The 15744-nt window shown below is 45.5% G+C and overlaps 2 protein-coding genes across 2 annotated transcripts; one reads left to right on the forward strand and one right to left on the reverse strand.

Moving 5' to 3' along the window:
• The first annotated feature begins 300 nt into the window (after positions 1–300).
• LOC119333974 (homogentisate geranylgeranyltransferase) lies at positions 301–3463 on the forward strand. Its single transcript, XM_037606669.1, has 14 exons — positions 301–343; positions 533–595; positions 1058–1097; positions 1177–1411; positions 1503–1586; positions 1715–1789; positions 1888–1971; positions 2052–2141; positions 2238–2339; positions 2428–2523; positions 2596–2667; positions 2749–2844; positions 2946–3050; positions 3160–3463. Exons 1-14 carry the CDS (start codon positions 301–303, stop codon positions 3199–3201), a joined length of 1227 nt encoding a protein of 408 aa, XP_037462566.1. The 3' UTR covers positions 3202–3463.
• Positions 3464–7274: 3811 nt separating this feature from the next.
• On the reverse strand, positions 7275–10880 carry LOC119332793 (plasma membrane ATPase-like). The gene is made up of 5 exons (XM_037605946.1): positions 10765–10880; positions 10510–10629; positions 9867–10418; positions 8281–9771; positions 7275–8163 (listed from the first exon to the last, which is right to left on the reverse strand). The coding sequence occupies exons 1-5, from the start codon at positions 10807–10809 to the stop codon at positions 7522–7524; spliced, it is 2850 nt and encodes a 949-aa protein (XP_037461843.1). The 5' UTR covers positions 10810–10880; the 3' UTR covers positions 7275–7521.
• Positions 10881–15744: the final 4864 nt, after the last annotated feature.

Here is a 15744-nt window from a genome sequence, read left to right on the forward strand (position 1 = left end):
TTTTGGGAAGTCAATTCTGCCAAAACGTCTGTGCGTCACACCGGCAGTGAGTCCACCGCACTGCACCAGCTAGCGCACATGGCGCATCCGTCTTTTTCTTTAGAGAAATCACATGGCGAGTCCGCCCCTTTTTCTAGAATCACATGGCGCATGCAGCCGGATTACACTACGCACGCCATGCAGTAATCAATCGGCACATAAACCCCCTCCCACTCCTCCTCCTGAACCCCCACCGTCCCATCTGCTCCTTTCACACAGATCCACAGGCCGCTTTTCTCCTCCGGTGGCCGCCCGGCGAGGATGCAAGCCACCACGGCCGCGGCGGCGGCGCAGCTGCTAACAGGCAATCACGTCTCTCCGATCAGTATATGATTCTTCCTTGCTTCGGAGAGATCTCGCTCGGGTCCTTTTGTTGGGTTAGATTAGATTAGATTTTGTTTTCCGAATTGTGGGTCAGATTTGATTTGATTTGGTTCGGATTGAGGGTTTTTATCTTGACTCGGCATCGGCCGTTCCGTCTTGTGTGGTGCAGATACGAGGAGAGGGCCCAGATGTAGTAGGGCTCGGCTGGGAGCGACGAGATTATCCTGGCCAGGTATACGTCCGCTCTGTATCTTGATTGATTGATGATTTCCCTGCTGTTGTTTTATCTTCTTTAGGTACAAATCAACGATTCCAGACAGGAAATGGAGAACTGGGGACTGATGGGGACGAATCGAACCTCTGAACCGTGTATATGGATGCAGAGATTGCACAATTGAGAACATTGTGTGCTGTTATGTTTTCTTTCATCTGGGATATGTGTTGCTATTTAGAAGACAGGATGGGATTTAAAATGGGTGCTATGAACACAATTTTTCTCTCTAAATATAGAGGAACTGGAATATGCCAGGTCTTCAACTAGTGTTCTTTTTACAACAGATTAACAGCATAAAAGAGGTTTTCTGTTGATACAAGTGTTGGAATATTCATATTTCTTACTGAAATGGAACTTATCGAGTCTTTTTTTTTCTCCCCAATTCATTAACTATTCTGTCGTCCACTTTGCAAATTGCAGGTCGATTTGCAGTGGAAGCTTTTGCAGGCCGGTGCCAAAGGCAAGTAAATCGTTTTTGGCGTGACGTCTCGTTCATCGGCGTGCACGTCGCTAATTTCTGTTGGTTTGCTTCTTAACAGCAGTGCTACTACTGTCACGCATAGATTCAGTGCCATTTCTCAAGCTACAAGCCCTAGAAGAAAGGCAAGGAGGCAGTGCAGCGATGATCAGTCAGCCCTCCAAGCTGGATGCAGCAAGGTTAATCGCGATCAACATGGTTACGACGTGAACTGGTTTGAGGAAATCAGCCAAGAAGTTTCGAAGAAATTGCGCGCTTTCTACCAGTTCTGCAGACCACACACAATCTTTGGCACTGTGAGCTCTGGCATCTTTGGTTCCAGTTTACACATGTAGTTTCAATGCACACTGCCCGATGCTCTGTTTCTTATGTGGATTGTGTTGTTAGATCATAGGCATAACTTCAGTGTCTCTCCTGCCAATGAAGAGCATAGATGATTTTACTGCAACGGTACTAAAAGGGTATCTCGAGGTATTACGGATTTGTATCTCTTATGAGTAATATGCTTTGGCAAATGGCAATATATGTAGTCATTTTTATGAGAAATTTTTACACCGACCACTCTTAAATAAATTTCTGAATTTTCTCTTTGTGTGCAGGCTTTGGCTGCTGCTTTATGTATGAACATTTATGTGGTAGGGCTGAATCAGCTATATGACATTCAGATTGACAAGGTAGTATTTTTTTTCCCTTGTGATTTGAAAAACAAACGTACCTTCTTAATCCTTTATACTGTAGAATCATTTAGACTAAATTATACTCTGTTTTGGAGATCAACAAGCCAGGTCTTCCATTGGCAGCTGGGGAATTTTCAGTAGCAACTGGGGTATTTTTAGTAGTCACATTCCTGATCATGGTATATTAGGTTCAACATAATGTTGCTCTAGTGTTTAAAAATGGCTTCAGGTCTAAATACTTAAGTTTTGTTGCTTCCAGAGCTTTAGCATCGGAATACATTCCGGATCGGTGCCACTGATGTATGCTTTAGTTGTCAGCTTCCTTCTTGGAAGTGCATACTCCATTGAGGTAAGTAGCACTTACCATGTTGAGAATTGCAAAGTATCATAAATCCATCAAATGTCAAGTGATGATCATTTTCATCTCATATTTGATCCTTTTCAGGCTCCGTTGCTCCGGTGGAAACGGCACGCACTCCTCGCTGCATCCTGTATCCTATTTGTGAGGGCTATCTTGGTCCAGTTGGCTTTCTTTGCACATATGCAGGTACTCAGCAAAGTACATATCTTCAGTAGCACAGAAAATTCATACTTATTTGGCTTCCTTTGTTAGTGTTTGATGATTCATTTGGCAGCAACATGTTCTGAAAAGGCCCTTGGCAGCAACAAAATCACTGATGTTTGCAACATTGTTCATGTGTTGCTTCTCTGCCGTCATAGCTCTATTCAAGGTAAATAATGCAATGACCTACTAATTTTGGTATCTTCAAACAATATTTTTTATTTATGTCCTGAGCTTTCAGGATATACCTGATGTTGATGGAGACCGAGATTTTGGCATCCAATCCTTGAGTGTGAGATTGGGGCCACAAAGAGTAAGAATAGAAAGTGTTTCTAGTAAAACATATGCCACTGTAAATTGGTATCGCTTTTGAACTTAATTCTTCCTACTGTAGGTGTATCAGCTCTGCATAAGCATACTGTTGACAGCCTATTTGGCTGCCACTGTAGTAGGAGCTTCATCCACACACCTACTTCAAAAGATAATCACTGTGAGCTATCCGTTTTAATGAAAAATCCAGAATTTGGAAGAGACACAAACAATTTATAAGCTAAGAAATCTTCCATTGTTACAAATGCTTTGATCATCCAGGTGTCTGGTCATGGCCTGCTTGCACTAACACTTTGGCAGAGAGCGCGGCACCTTGAGGTTGAAAATCAAGCGCGTGTCACATCATTTTACATGTTCATTTGGAAGGTAATAAATTAATTAAGTTGCTCGCCTATATTGTGCATTCTCTAAGCCATTAGACTTTGGCTATGTATGCCTAATGATTATTTGCACTTTTTCTGTCACTTTCATGCAGCTATTCTATGCAGAGTATTTCCTTATACCATTTGTGCAGTGAAATTTGTACAAGGGCCAGCAGATGTGAGCTATATATACATGTAAAACAAATTATATTACTGATGATACCCTATCCAATGCTTGGGTTTTCCTTGTACTGTGTTTTCTGTAATTTCATGATCTAGAGAAAGAGGCAAATGTTGGATGTGTAATTCAGATGTAGTAGCTTTGTTCAGTTTGTCCACCACATTAGAGAAATTTCAGTTTGTTAGTTCAGGGGATAATATATTTTCCATTTAATGTGCAAATTAAGCTAAACTGAAGACTCAGCTACTAAAAGTTTTTTTTGCGCCGTACTTTCATTGTTGTTAACTAGATATACATGTTCAATATATCATAGTGGTGGGCCAGAAAAACAATCGGGCTATTTGAGAAAATGACACACTTAATTTACCCATGTTCCCTAGGCTCTTTTACTTTGACATGGATGAAATACCCCCAATTTACGTTGTCCATTCGATGAGATGCCCCATTTACATGACCGACTGCTAATTAAACCAATCTAATCTTAATCTAATGTCATACATGTTGTTATGGTGAAAAACAGCATAAACTAGAAGTTGGATTCTCATCGTTATTGATGTGCAACGACGCTAGCAAGCTTCACAAATGGAAATTGTAAAAATGGGCATATATGGCAATTGAAATGGGTCGACGTATACTTGAGAGAATGGGACACGATATTTTTTAAGCGGGTTCGGCCGCAACTCACGATCGAGAGGGGTGTAGTCCCATTTAGAGTGTGGCACAAGGACAATTGCATGGTGTCGTATAGTCGATGTTCTTGATGATGCAACACTAACTTCCTTCGGACTTTCCCTTCCGCATAGAAGTAGTGGGAAAAATTATCTCAGCAAAATTGTCAGGAGAGACCCCTCTAGAAGTTAGGCAACACCTTGAGGGATGAGAGCTTGTATTCCTTTGAGGATGTCTTACAGGTAATTAACCTTGTACAAATGAACACCATACCCATGCCGTTTGTGGGAAGGAAATGTTAAGGGAATATTTGTCTATTCTATAGAAGTCCGAAATGCCCTCTGAACGAAAAGAAAATCAAGCTTATTGTAGTCTTCTTTGGTCCATACACTTGGTACATGAGGGATCAACATGAATGGGCTTTTCGGGCTTCATCTTCCCTTGGGCTTCTTCTCCATTGATTGTCATTGAATTCTTTTTTATGGGTTCAATTTCTTCATAGGAGTGAATTGAAAACTCCAGAACGAGACTTGATTTTTTTTTGCAGGTGGAAGGGATATTTTACTAGGTCCTTCTTACAAAGTTTCGGAGACCTCACCCGGTCCGATCCCAACCACACAACTGTTCGACCTTCAGTTCTACCAAACTAAGCTAAATAATGACTAACTCCGTTTTGCTCTCTCCACACGTAAGTCTGTTTGTCTAATAAATTAACAGAGCATGTCTAGACCTATCTCTATCAGGTGCATTGATCATGTTGATAGCCGTGAGACAGTCCGCCTCAATCTCAATAGGCAGCTGAGTCCACTGTAGTGTGAGGTTGAGCCCCTCCATGCATGCAGCTAGCTCGGCCTCCAATGGCTGAACACACGTCCGCAACTCCCTGCAAGAAAAGAAGATGATCTTGCCGGGACTGTCGCGGAGAATCATTCCGGCCCCGGCCATCCCAGAGTTCGCGCAGAAGGAGCCATCCACAGTGAGCTTAGCGAAAATGATACACTTACGGATAACTTGTACGGAAAGCTGGCTACGCATTGCCGTGGCAGAACGAGAGAGCTATGTGAGCCCGCAGTTCACGCAAAGTGAAATTTTGAGCGTCAATCAGCTGACTCCCCATCTGCGCGTAGCTGTTTTCCGTGGGCTGGCCGTCCGTAAGTGTAGCAAAGTCCGTGAGTTTAGTCCAACCTTCCACTGGCGGCATCCGTCTTGGTGGCTGGCTAGCAACAGGAGCAGTCGATGCATGCAGTATAGGCTTGCATGGCATGATCACATGGACTACTTGCTTGCCTTTCACCGGGTTTGCATTAGGGTAGTTCTGAATGCCCACCAAGGAGTCAACATAGCTCATTAAAAACTTTTTGGACGCGCTTGTCTTGCGTCATCTCGTTTCGAACGTGCCAACACCTCCACAGAGTCATCATGAGCTCCATCCTCTCCGTGTCAGGGAGATCACAGAGAGTTTGGGCGAGCAATCCAAGCCCGTCTGACGGAAGGTCACTGCATCAGGTATCCTCCATTGCTTCGCCATCGCTTGCCACAGCGCCACTACCCTCGGACACCTGCAAAAAGCGTGAAGCGTGTCCTCCAGCTCCGTCGCACAAAGAGGGCATTGGTCAGACACTTCAAGACCTTGATGTTTTTTATTAACCCAAGTAGGGAGAGAGTCTGTAATCAAGCGCAAAATAAAGGTGCGAACCTTGGGAGGAGTAGGGCACCTCCAAATAAAAAGCCCAGATGCCTTGTCCCGGTCCGGTGCCCTGCTTGCCGCGACTGATGAAGGTCGAAGATAATCCTCCAAAGCGAGTCGATAAGCACTCCGCACCGAGAAGCATCCATTGCGTTCAGGACCCTAAGCAAGGAGGTCCTTGCCCATCCGAGGAGAATTGTGAATCTTGACAATCTCGTCTGCATCGATCGGGAGAAAAGTATCTCAAATGAGGTCCGTTCTCCAAGCATCGTGGTTGTCCAGTAGCTCACATACCCAACGTAGACGACAACGGCCTTGCGGTGTCACTGGTCGTCTCGTCCCACTCCTTGGTAACCACTGTTCCCGCCAAATTCCGATTGAGTTGTCGTTGCCCATGCGCCAAGCCAGGCCGGTTTTCAAGAGATGTAGGCCGTGTTGCACTCCCTGCCATGTCGCTGAAGCCCCTCCGGAAAAAAATATCTTCCAAGCTTTCGTTTGGATAGTACCGCGCCTTTAAAATACGAGCACACAAGCTCTCCGGGTGGGTTAGTAAGCGCCATGCTTGCCGGGCGAGCAAGGCCTGATTGAAAAGGCACAAGTCGCGAAAACCAAGACCCCCTTGGGACTTTGACTTAATAAGGTGACGCCATGCTCGCCGGTGCATCTTCCTCTTTCCCTTGTCTTCTCCCCAAAAGAAAATTCTGATCATTCATATTCATGTGAGTATGTGTTTCCTTCCACAATAGTGGTCCATCTGCTTCCCTCGCGCAACGTGTGTTGCAGCCTGCACGACCACCCCCAGTGTTGACGTGAGCTGCAGGACGGCCTCACCAAGAGGTTTGGCATGGAGGACGCCATCCATGCTACTACGAGCACAACCTCGTCTTGCTAATTGGAGAAGGTGAGCAGTCAAACGATGTGCAGATAGCAGACATGCAGGAAGGTACCAAGCTCATGAAGGACCTAGCAGACTTGCCACTATTGTCAGAGGAGCGTGCAGACACCATGAATCTCAAGCAAAGGTCGGCGAGAGTGATGCATCCCCAACGACAACCACGAGTGGGAAGCATGTTGTTATGCTATTGCGGGGTGAGGCTGAGATGACCAGGGTAATGCTTTAGTTTTTTTTTTTTGCATCTTTATCCTTCATCCGTTAACCTTGTGGGTCCCTTGGGTCAAGGTGGCAATGGTCCAAGTGACACGTCAATGGATCAACACTGGTCATGCGAATGCGAGCTTAGGACCTAAGATGAACAACTTACATAGTTTTGGGACCTAAAACTGCACTTTTCAAGGGATATGAATAAACTGACACACCTCCAATAGTTTCAGGACTTATAATGCATTTTACTCCTTTTGTAATCGATGTTTATATTTTTTTTTGGCAAAATGCCGTCTGGTCTATTTAGTAAAGCAGAGTCCAAACGATTTAGTACTGGGTATTTAAAATGTTGTCTGTAGATTTTGCACTTTGTACAGCCTACTGGATCCAGCCAGAGGTTAATGGGCCAGAAAAACAGCTATACAAAGATGAGCAAATAAGAATGGCCGAATGCCTGTGTTAAATAGGCCATTGTGTGGGCATGTGTGTCTTCGTTGTAATCGATTTTTCTAAAGAAATGGTGAAATGCCGCCTGGTCTAGAATTTAGTCAAGGTTCCAAACGATAGCACAGTCTATTTGATCTACAAATTTAGAGACGGTATAGCAATGATCTTGAACAATTTTATTCTACAATATCCAACAATCCTAGCTACAATATAATTATCTTCAAAAAGGGGGACTAGTTCACCAATGCTAACGTACATGATTATTCATCATCATCACATCACTAATTTAATCTGCAGCTGAAAAAAAGAGTGGCAGTATCCTGAGTTCCTGACTAGTTTTTTATAGCTAAACCAAAGATCGATCTTTTGAGGTGTCGACGGACGGATCATCAGACGGTGTAGTTGTGGTTGATGTTGTCGATGTCGAGCCCCTTGAGCTTGACCACCGAGTCGACGTGGCCCTTGAGCGTGTGCAGCTCCCGCAGCCTGGCGATCTCGGCGCGCCGCCTGGCCTGCTCGGCGATCTCCGAGATGTCGCTCTTGTCTTCCAAGACGCCGGAGGAGGAGGCCTCGCCGCCGCTGGAGGCGTGCAGGCCGTGTAGCGACCTCTGCGCGACGGCCCACTCGGCCTTGCGCTTGTCGGTGCCGTAGTCGACCCCCTGCGCGAACGCCGTCTTGCCGTCGAACACGTTGCTCCACCCCCTGCCGGAGAGGAAGTAGCGGATGGCGAACTTGAGCACGTCCAGCGGGAAGTAGGTGACGATGGTGAAGAGCCAGATGGCGCCCGCCCACCCCCACCCGATCCCCTTCATCTTGGCGAACGGCCAGTCGGCGTACACGGCGATCAGCGTCGCCACCATCTGCGCCGCCAGGAAAGCGCCGAAGAGCAGCGCCCCCGGCCGCTCCCGGAACGACCACCCCCGCGACCGCGTCACGAAGATGAGCGCCTGGCTGATGATGCTCACCTGCAGGTACACCGCCGCCATCAGCTCCTCCGTGTTGCGGCCGATCGGGTGCACGTGGAGCTTACTCTGCAACGTTTACATAGCAAACGAGAAACAGTACAATGCATGTCAGGGAGGGGACGGTGGCCGCTGGCGTATGCATGTATATGTAGCTACTAGATAGAAAACGGAGAGATGAGAGACCGTGAAGAAGTCTGTGGAGTGCACGGCCCAGAAGAAGACGACGGTGGCGATGGCCTGGTAGGTGCCGAGGACGACGCCGGTGGCGAAGATCTCCTTGAGGCGCCACGAGTCGGGGGTGGGCGACGGCACGACCCTGTCCTTGGAGATGGTCATGATGGTGCCGTCGTTCAGGATGGCGATGATGAGCACCATGAAGGGCGCGAAGTCGAACTTCCAGATGAGCGCCAGGAGGAGGAAGCCGAGGACCACCCGGATGGTGATGGACACGGCGTAGATGGTGTAGTTCTTCATCCGCTGGAAGATGGCGCGGCTCGTCAGCACGGCGCTGATGATCACGCTCAGCCCGGGCTCCGTCAGCACGATGTCCGACGCGCTCCGGGCCGCGTCCGTCGCGTCGGCCACGGCGATGCCGATGTCCGCCTTCTTCAGCGCCGGCGCGTCGTTCACGCCGTCGCCCGTCATCCCGCAGATGTGCTTCATCTCCTGCAGCCGCCGCACGATCTCGTACTTGTGCTCCGGGAACACGCCGGCGAAGCCGTCCGCCTTCTCGATCAGCTCGTCCACGGGGAGCCCGCAGCTGTCGCCGTCCTTGAGGAGGGAGCTCGACGGGTACATGTTGGTGCCCATGCCGAGCCGACGGCCCGTCTCCTTGCCGATGGCCAGCTGGTCGCCGGTGATCATCTTCACGTTGACGCCCAGCTGGAGCGCACGACGGATGGTCTCTGCGCTGTCGTGCCGCGGCGGGTCAAACAGCGGCAGCACGGCCAGGAACTGCCACGGTGCGCCCTTGGCCTCTTTGCTCCGCTCTGGCACGCTCTGCCGCGCCACCGCTAGCGACCGCAGCCCGCGGTCGGCGAACTTGCCGATGATGCCGTGCACCCGCCGCCGCACGTCCTCGCGCAGCCCGCACAGGTCGATGATCTGCTCCGGAGCGCCCTTGCTGACCCGGTGCCATGTCCCGTCGGAGTCGACGTAGGTGATGGCTGTACGCTTGTCGACGGGGTTGAACGGCATGAAGTGCACCTCCTGGATGCCGGCGCGGGCCTCCTTGGGGTCGGCGAGCATGCCGACAATGGAGGCGTCGATGGCGTCCTGATTCTCAGTCCGTGACGCCCTGGCGGCATAGAGCACGACGGCGTCCTTGTCGACGTCCTTGACGAAGGACTCGATCATGTTCTTGTCGACGGTGAGCTTGTTGAGCGTGAGGGTGCCCGTCTTGTCGCTGCAGAGCACGTCCATGCCGGCCATCTCCTCGATGGCTGTCATCCGCTTGGTGATGGCGCCCTGCTGCGAGAGCTTGTGGGAGCCGATGGCCATGGTGACGGAGAGCACGGTGGGCATGGCGATGGGGATGCCGCCGATGAGGAGCACGAGCAGGTTGTCGATGCCGTCGCGGTACCGGCGGTGCTGGATCGGGTACATGACGACGATCTCCACCAGCATGCCGATGGCGATGGACACGATGCAGAAGTTGCCGATCGCAGTAAGAACCTGCTCGAACATTCACGACGACGCGGCCCATTAGGCATTAATTAATTAGCACAGCAAAGAATGAGAAAGTGTTTGAGTGGAAAAAAACGAGTTACCTTTTGGAAGTGGCCGACGTTGTTGGTGCTGTCGACGAGATGCGCGGCCTTGCCGAAGAAGGTGTGGACGCCGGTGGCGATGACGACGGCCTCGATCTCGCCCTGCTTGCACGTGGAGCCGGAGTACACGCTGTCGCCGGGGAGCTTGTTGACGGGGAGGGACTCGCCGGTGAGCGCCGACTGGTCGATCTTGAGCGGGTCGCCCTCCATCAGCCGCGCGTCCGCCGGGATGATGTCGCCCAGCTTGATGCTGATGATGTCGCCCGGCACCAGTATCGCCGCGTCCTGCTCCGCCCACTTGCCGTCCCGGAGCACCTTGGTCTGCGGCGCCAGGCTGGCCATCAGCGCCGCCGCGGCGTTGCCGGCGTTGTTCTCCTCGATGAAGCTGATGGTGGAGTTGATGATGAGCAGGGTGACGATGCCCACGAAGTCCTGCCAGTCGGGGGGCTTGCCGCCGCCGTTGGCGAGGGCGATGGCCATGATCGCCGCCGCCTCCATGACCCACGACAGAGGGTTCCACATGAACCCTAAAAACTTGAGGAACTTGCTCTCCTGCAAACCCACACACGGCGCCATGAAAAATGGATCAAATTAACTGAAACCGCGTTCTTCTCCACCGAGATGAGATGAGATGAGATCATACCTTCTTCTCCTCGAGTTTGTTGGGGCCGAAGGCCTGGAGGCGGCTGGCGGCCTCATCGGAGGTGAGCCCGTGCGGCTTGCACTTGAGCACCTGGAACACCTCCGCGATCGGGATCGCCTCCTGCAACACGTAGCCATCATCGAGTTACATACATTTCAGGACGGCAGCGGCGCCGCCACTAGCTACCGAACGTGCATGCGCATGCATGGCAGGGCGACGAGACGAGGATCAGGGGAGCGGCGGCGGAGGACTCACGAGATCGATGCTCTCGTTGCGGAGGTCTTCGAGGGAGGCGGCCATGGCGCCCGTCTCCGGCGGCGTGCGGGCGATGGATCCAGTTCTGGGGGATCTGAGAGGCGACCCTAACAGACTGGGATCTTTTTAAGGGCTGGAAAGGTGGCCGGGGGACGGCGGGATGGCAACAAATAAAACCCTCCAGATTTTGGTGAGATTTTGTTTTCTCGCCCCCCAAAAATATTTCCATTTCTGATATACGATGACACGGTGCTTAGCCTAGTCGTGTGTAAATCGCTTTGACGGAATAGATTCTAGTTCTAGTACATAATTAGACACGGTGCTTAGCCTAGTCGTCGAAATGAATGTCCTAGTCTGGATGGCTTGGTTCCAGCTGTAAGATGTGCATCTCATAATTAAACTATAATTTAATTACTTGAAGAAAATGCAATTTTATTTTAGCACACACATAATGTAGATTAAAGAAAAGTAAAAATTTAGACTATCAACTGATCGACAAGTGCGGATTTTTTTTTAAAGAAGTGTTGGTTTCATCCCTCAATTTTTGCACTGCTATCCGGACAACTCTGATCCCTCGTGCGACAAGAGGTTTAGACAAGGGGTTTTAGACTAGTCATGATCCATGTGTCAATAATCATCTCTCCATCTCATCTCCTGGTTCCTCCTTTTGAGGACTAGGCTGTAGTCTAGTGGCAAGGGTGGCTCACCTTGCGGCCAGGATTGGAACCCCGTCGGGGTTGAATTTTCTGGTGCCTCACCCCGGATCGGTTTTTTTATAAAACTATGTCCTGGGTGCTAGTGCCCATGAATCTTTTTTTTTCCTCCTTTTTCTTCTACTGTCTTTGATGGGCATCCGGTTGAACGGTTGGCGCCCACCTATACTTCTACCATCTTGTTCATGCAGACCAGCTGCTTATGTCGCCATGGATGTGTGTGAAGGTGCTAGGAATGCAGTAGGGGAGTGGGGAGCTAATTAACTTTGGGAGATACCAATGGGCGGTGCACCCCAAGACATGACATGATTGACGCATGATAGTGAAATATTGAGCGTTCATCGATGACATGCACGGCTTCACAGTACATTAGCTCGTTATCCCGCTGTCGTCAAGAACATTTGATCATCAAAAGTAATACAATCGGCTTGTCCTTGGCATTATCAAGAGTTGAGCCACATGTTGCATTCTTTTATTTTTATTATTGATCAATTTCCATTGCTTGATTATACTCACAGAACACAAACTACAAAATCTTTTAGCACTTGCAGTGAAGCCTTGCTATTTTTGTGCTTATCATTTTCTTCAGCTTCTCGTGGGATCTATACTCTTACATATCAAAAAGATCTATAGTTGACCCCCTACATTGTGGGTCATCAAGACTCTTTTCTAGCGCCGTTGCCGAGGAGCGTAGCGCTCCTGGTAAGTTAAAAGGTGGCAACCGTATTCGCCAAAAAAGGTGGCAACCGAACCATTTATCGCATATGTTGTTGTTGTTTGGGTTTTTTACTCCACATTTGTCATTATGGGCACTTATCTTTGTGATTCCCTCTTGGGAAGATTTATAACATTTTATATCATTATTTTTTCAACGCCTTATTCTCAAAGTTGTTTTAGAACTATCGTTACACTTAACACATTCTAAGATTCAAAAGACATGATCACTAACAATACTTCAGCTAGTCTTAGAGGAGAGACTAGGAATTTGGTTTTACCGTTTATCATTCCACACGTGCATATGAGTTTTCCGTTGAATCGCACATTCCAGGATCATACTCCCTCCTTCCATCTATATAGGGCCTAATGCGTTTTTCGAGGCTAACTTTGACCAAATACTAGAACAATAATATATGACATGCAACTTACACAAGGCACACCGTTAAATTCGTGTGTGAAAGGAGCTTTCAATGATATAATTTTCACATTGTGCATGTCATGTACTACTAATCTTGTCAATAGTCAAAGTCAGTCTTAAAAAACGCATTAGGCCCTTTATAGATGGAAGGAGGGAGTAATAGTTAAAGCATAGAATATAAACTATTAATTATAAACGTGGAAATATAAAAATATAATATCATTGCGCCCAGGGCATATTTCCAACAGTGCTTGTATTGGAACGCCACCACTAAGTTTTGCCTATATATAGGTGTTTTGGCGGCGCTTGTTTCTCAAACACATTCACTTTCATTCTCCACAAAACTCTTCTCCCTAACTAGCTAGCTCCTCTTAGTTTTTGTTGTTCCCTCTTAGCTAGCTACGTGGTTGGCAAATGGACCAACCGGAGTATTCAAATCTTTTATAATTTTGAGTTTTTATTTATTATTTTGAATCTTTTTATAATTTGATTTATTGTTATTATTTTGTGTCTTTTAATTGTTTTAAACTATTTTAGAGTCTTTTTATTGTTTTAAACTCTTTTATTATTTTAATTTTTTTATAATTTTGAGTCTTTTTATTCTTTTGAATGTTCTATATTTTTTATATTCTTATTATTTTCAGTCTTTTCATCGTTCTAAAGACTTTTATTATTTTGAGTATTTTTATTGTTTTAAAGTATTTCATTATTTTGAGTATTTTTATTTTCTTAAAGACGTTTATTATTTTGAATCTATTTATTGTCTTAAAGTCTTTTATTATTTTTGAGTATTTTTTTGTTTTAAAGTATTTTATTATTTTGAATCTTTTATAATTTTGCGTATTTTATTATTTTGAGTTTTTTATTGATCAATTTGGGTCTTTTATAATTTTGAGTCTTTTGTTATTTTGTGTTTTTTCTTTACTCTTTTTATCTTTCAATTATTTTTCTGAAAATAGCCTGCTGGGCCTAGCCCAATATTTATGACGGGGCTGGATCAAAACCTAACTGCAAAACATTGATGAATATAAAAATTGTTTATGAATTTCAAAAAAGTTCATGAATTTAGGGAATGTATGCAAATTCAAAAAATAATTGCAAACCAAACAATGTTTGTGAGTTCAAAAACATCTATGTTCTTTAAAATCAAAGCCAAATTATGTTCATGAATATAAAAATGTTCAGGACATGAAAATAGGTACACAAAATTTAAATTATTCTGAAATTAAAAAATGTTCAGGCATTCAAAAAATTTACGGGAATATGGAAAACGGAATAATTAAGAAAAAACCGAAACAAAAAAGAACAAAAACCTGCAAAATAAAACACAAATATATGTTTGTAAATTTTTTCGGAAAATTCCAGATTCAGAAACATTGTGTGATTTCAAAAACAATCTTTCAAATCTCCTAAAAACAACCGTGGATATTGAAATTATTCATGAACTAAAAAGAGATTGGGAATTTCAGGACAAAAATGTTGAAGAATACAAAAAATATTCCGAATTTCACAAATATGGGTGAAATTATAAATAGTTTACTTATTAAAAAATGTTCGTGAATTTAAAAATATTCAAGAATTTAATGAATGTTCGACAACTAAAAAAATGTTCGCCAATCTCAATAGAAGAATGTGAATCATACAAATGTTGTGAATTCAAGAATGTTTCCCAATTAATGAAACTTCACGAAATCAAAAAAACATTCCATATTCGAGAATTCAAAACAACGTTCATGGATCTCAAAAATGGCGGTGAATTAAAAAATTGTTCATGAATTTGAAAAGGTTAATTAATTGGAAAAACATTCGAATTTGATAAATGTTCACAATTTCCCAAAACATGTTTGCAAATTGAAAAAAGTTCACGACTTCTGACAATGTTCATGAATCGAAAATATGTTCACCAGTTTCAAAATATTCATAGATTTATAACAAGTTCAAGAAACCAAAAAAGGTTCGCTAAATTTGTGAGTGGGTCCCACCTATCATTAGACAGTACACATGATTAGAAATTGCCTACATGGCATCGTCTATGTGTAGAGTACGGATCTATAGTGTCACATCAGTGCCGCGGGAATATGCGATTGGGATTGAAACCACATTTGCACTTCTCTGCCAACTTCTTGCACCACTTTAATGTACACCACAAGTTTTAGTGCTAAGGTGACCATTGGTGCCAAGTTTTAGCACTAATGGTGTAGTTGTCGCAATTTTAAAATGTTTTTAATTTCAAAAATGTTCATGGGTTCAAGAAATCGTGAACACAAAAGATGTACACTAATTCAAATTAAATAGAAAAAATGTCTTATCTTTTGGTACAGTGGTAGTAATAAGTGAAAACCAAAAGTAAACCGACAAAATGAAAGCACAGGAAAGAAATTCTAGTTCAGGGTAGTTTTTAGAACCTCCCCCAAACCGGTGAAAAGCATACATAAGGAAAAAATAAAATAGGTTGGCCCAGTATAGCAGGGCCAGGTTGAGGTGCACATTTGCCTAGTATTCCCACATAACGCAGGGAATAGTATTTGGCGCACAACGTGTCCCTCAAAATCACTAATTAAGGGATAGCTCTTGCAAAGGTTACTCCCATCTTTTTCTCGTAGAGTTTCTTTCTATGTGCGGGGAGAGACGGATGGGTTTATTTCTGCACTTTCCTATACATTCGATTTTTCAAGTGATTTATCTCTCAAACTGTGCTTCCAAACCACAATCAGTTTGTGTCCTAATGCCAAGATCTTCAAAACTGGATCTCATCTTAATAGATTTGACGAACTTTGAGAGAAATCTGTGCTCCAAATCTGTACTAACCCGTGATTTAAAATTAAACTACAACATGCTTTCAAACTATATTAATTGTGCTTCACTTTCGGAGAAGTACAATTGTGCTTCATGCGGAAACACAACTTTGCTTCACTTTGGTGAAGCATAGAAGCACTTTGGGTTTCGTGCGATCCGTGCTTCCCTTTTGTGGAAATCACACTTTTGCTTTCAATGGAGAAGCACAATTATGCTCCACGTTTCTGGCAAACAAAAATTGAAGAAAGAAGAAATCCGAAAAAAAACAATTGTTCCGATTGGGGGAGCAACCAACACGTGACACATGAAGGCGCTAGGAAAAGTGCCCTACACGGG

The sequence above is a fragment of the Triticum dicoccoides genome, chromosome 7A, assembly GCF_002162155.2.
Source record: "Triticum dicoccoides isolate Atlit2015 ecotype Zavitan chromosome 7A, WEW_v2.0, whole genome shotgun sequence".
Taxonomy (NCBI): Eukaryota; Viridiplantae; Streptophyta; class Magnoliopsida; order Poales; family Poaceae; genus Triticum; species Triticum dicoccoides.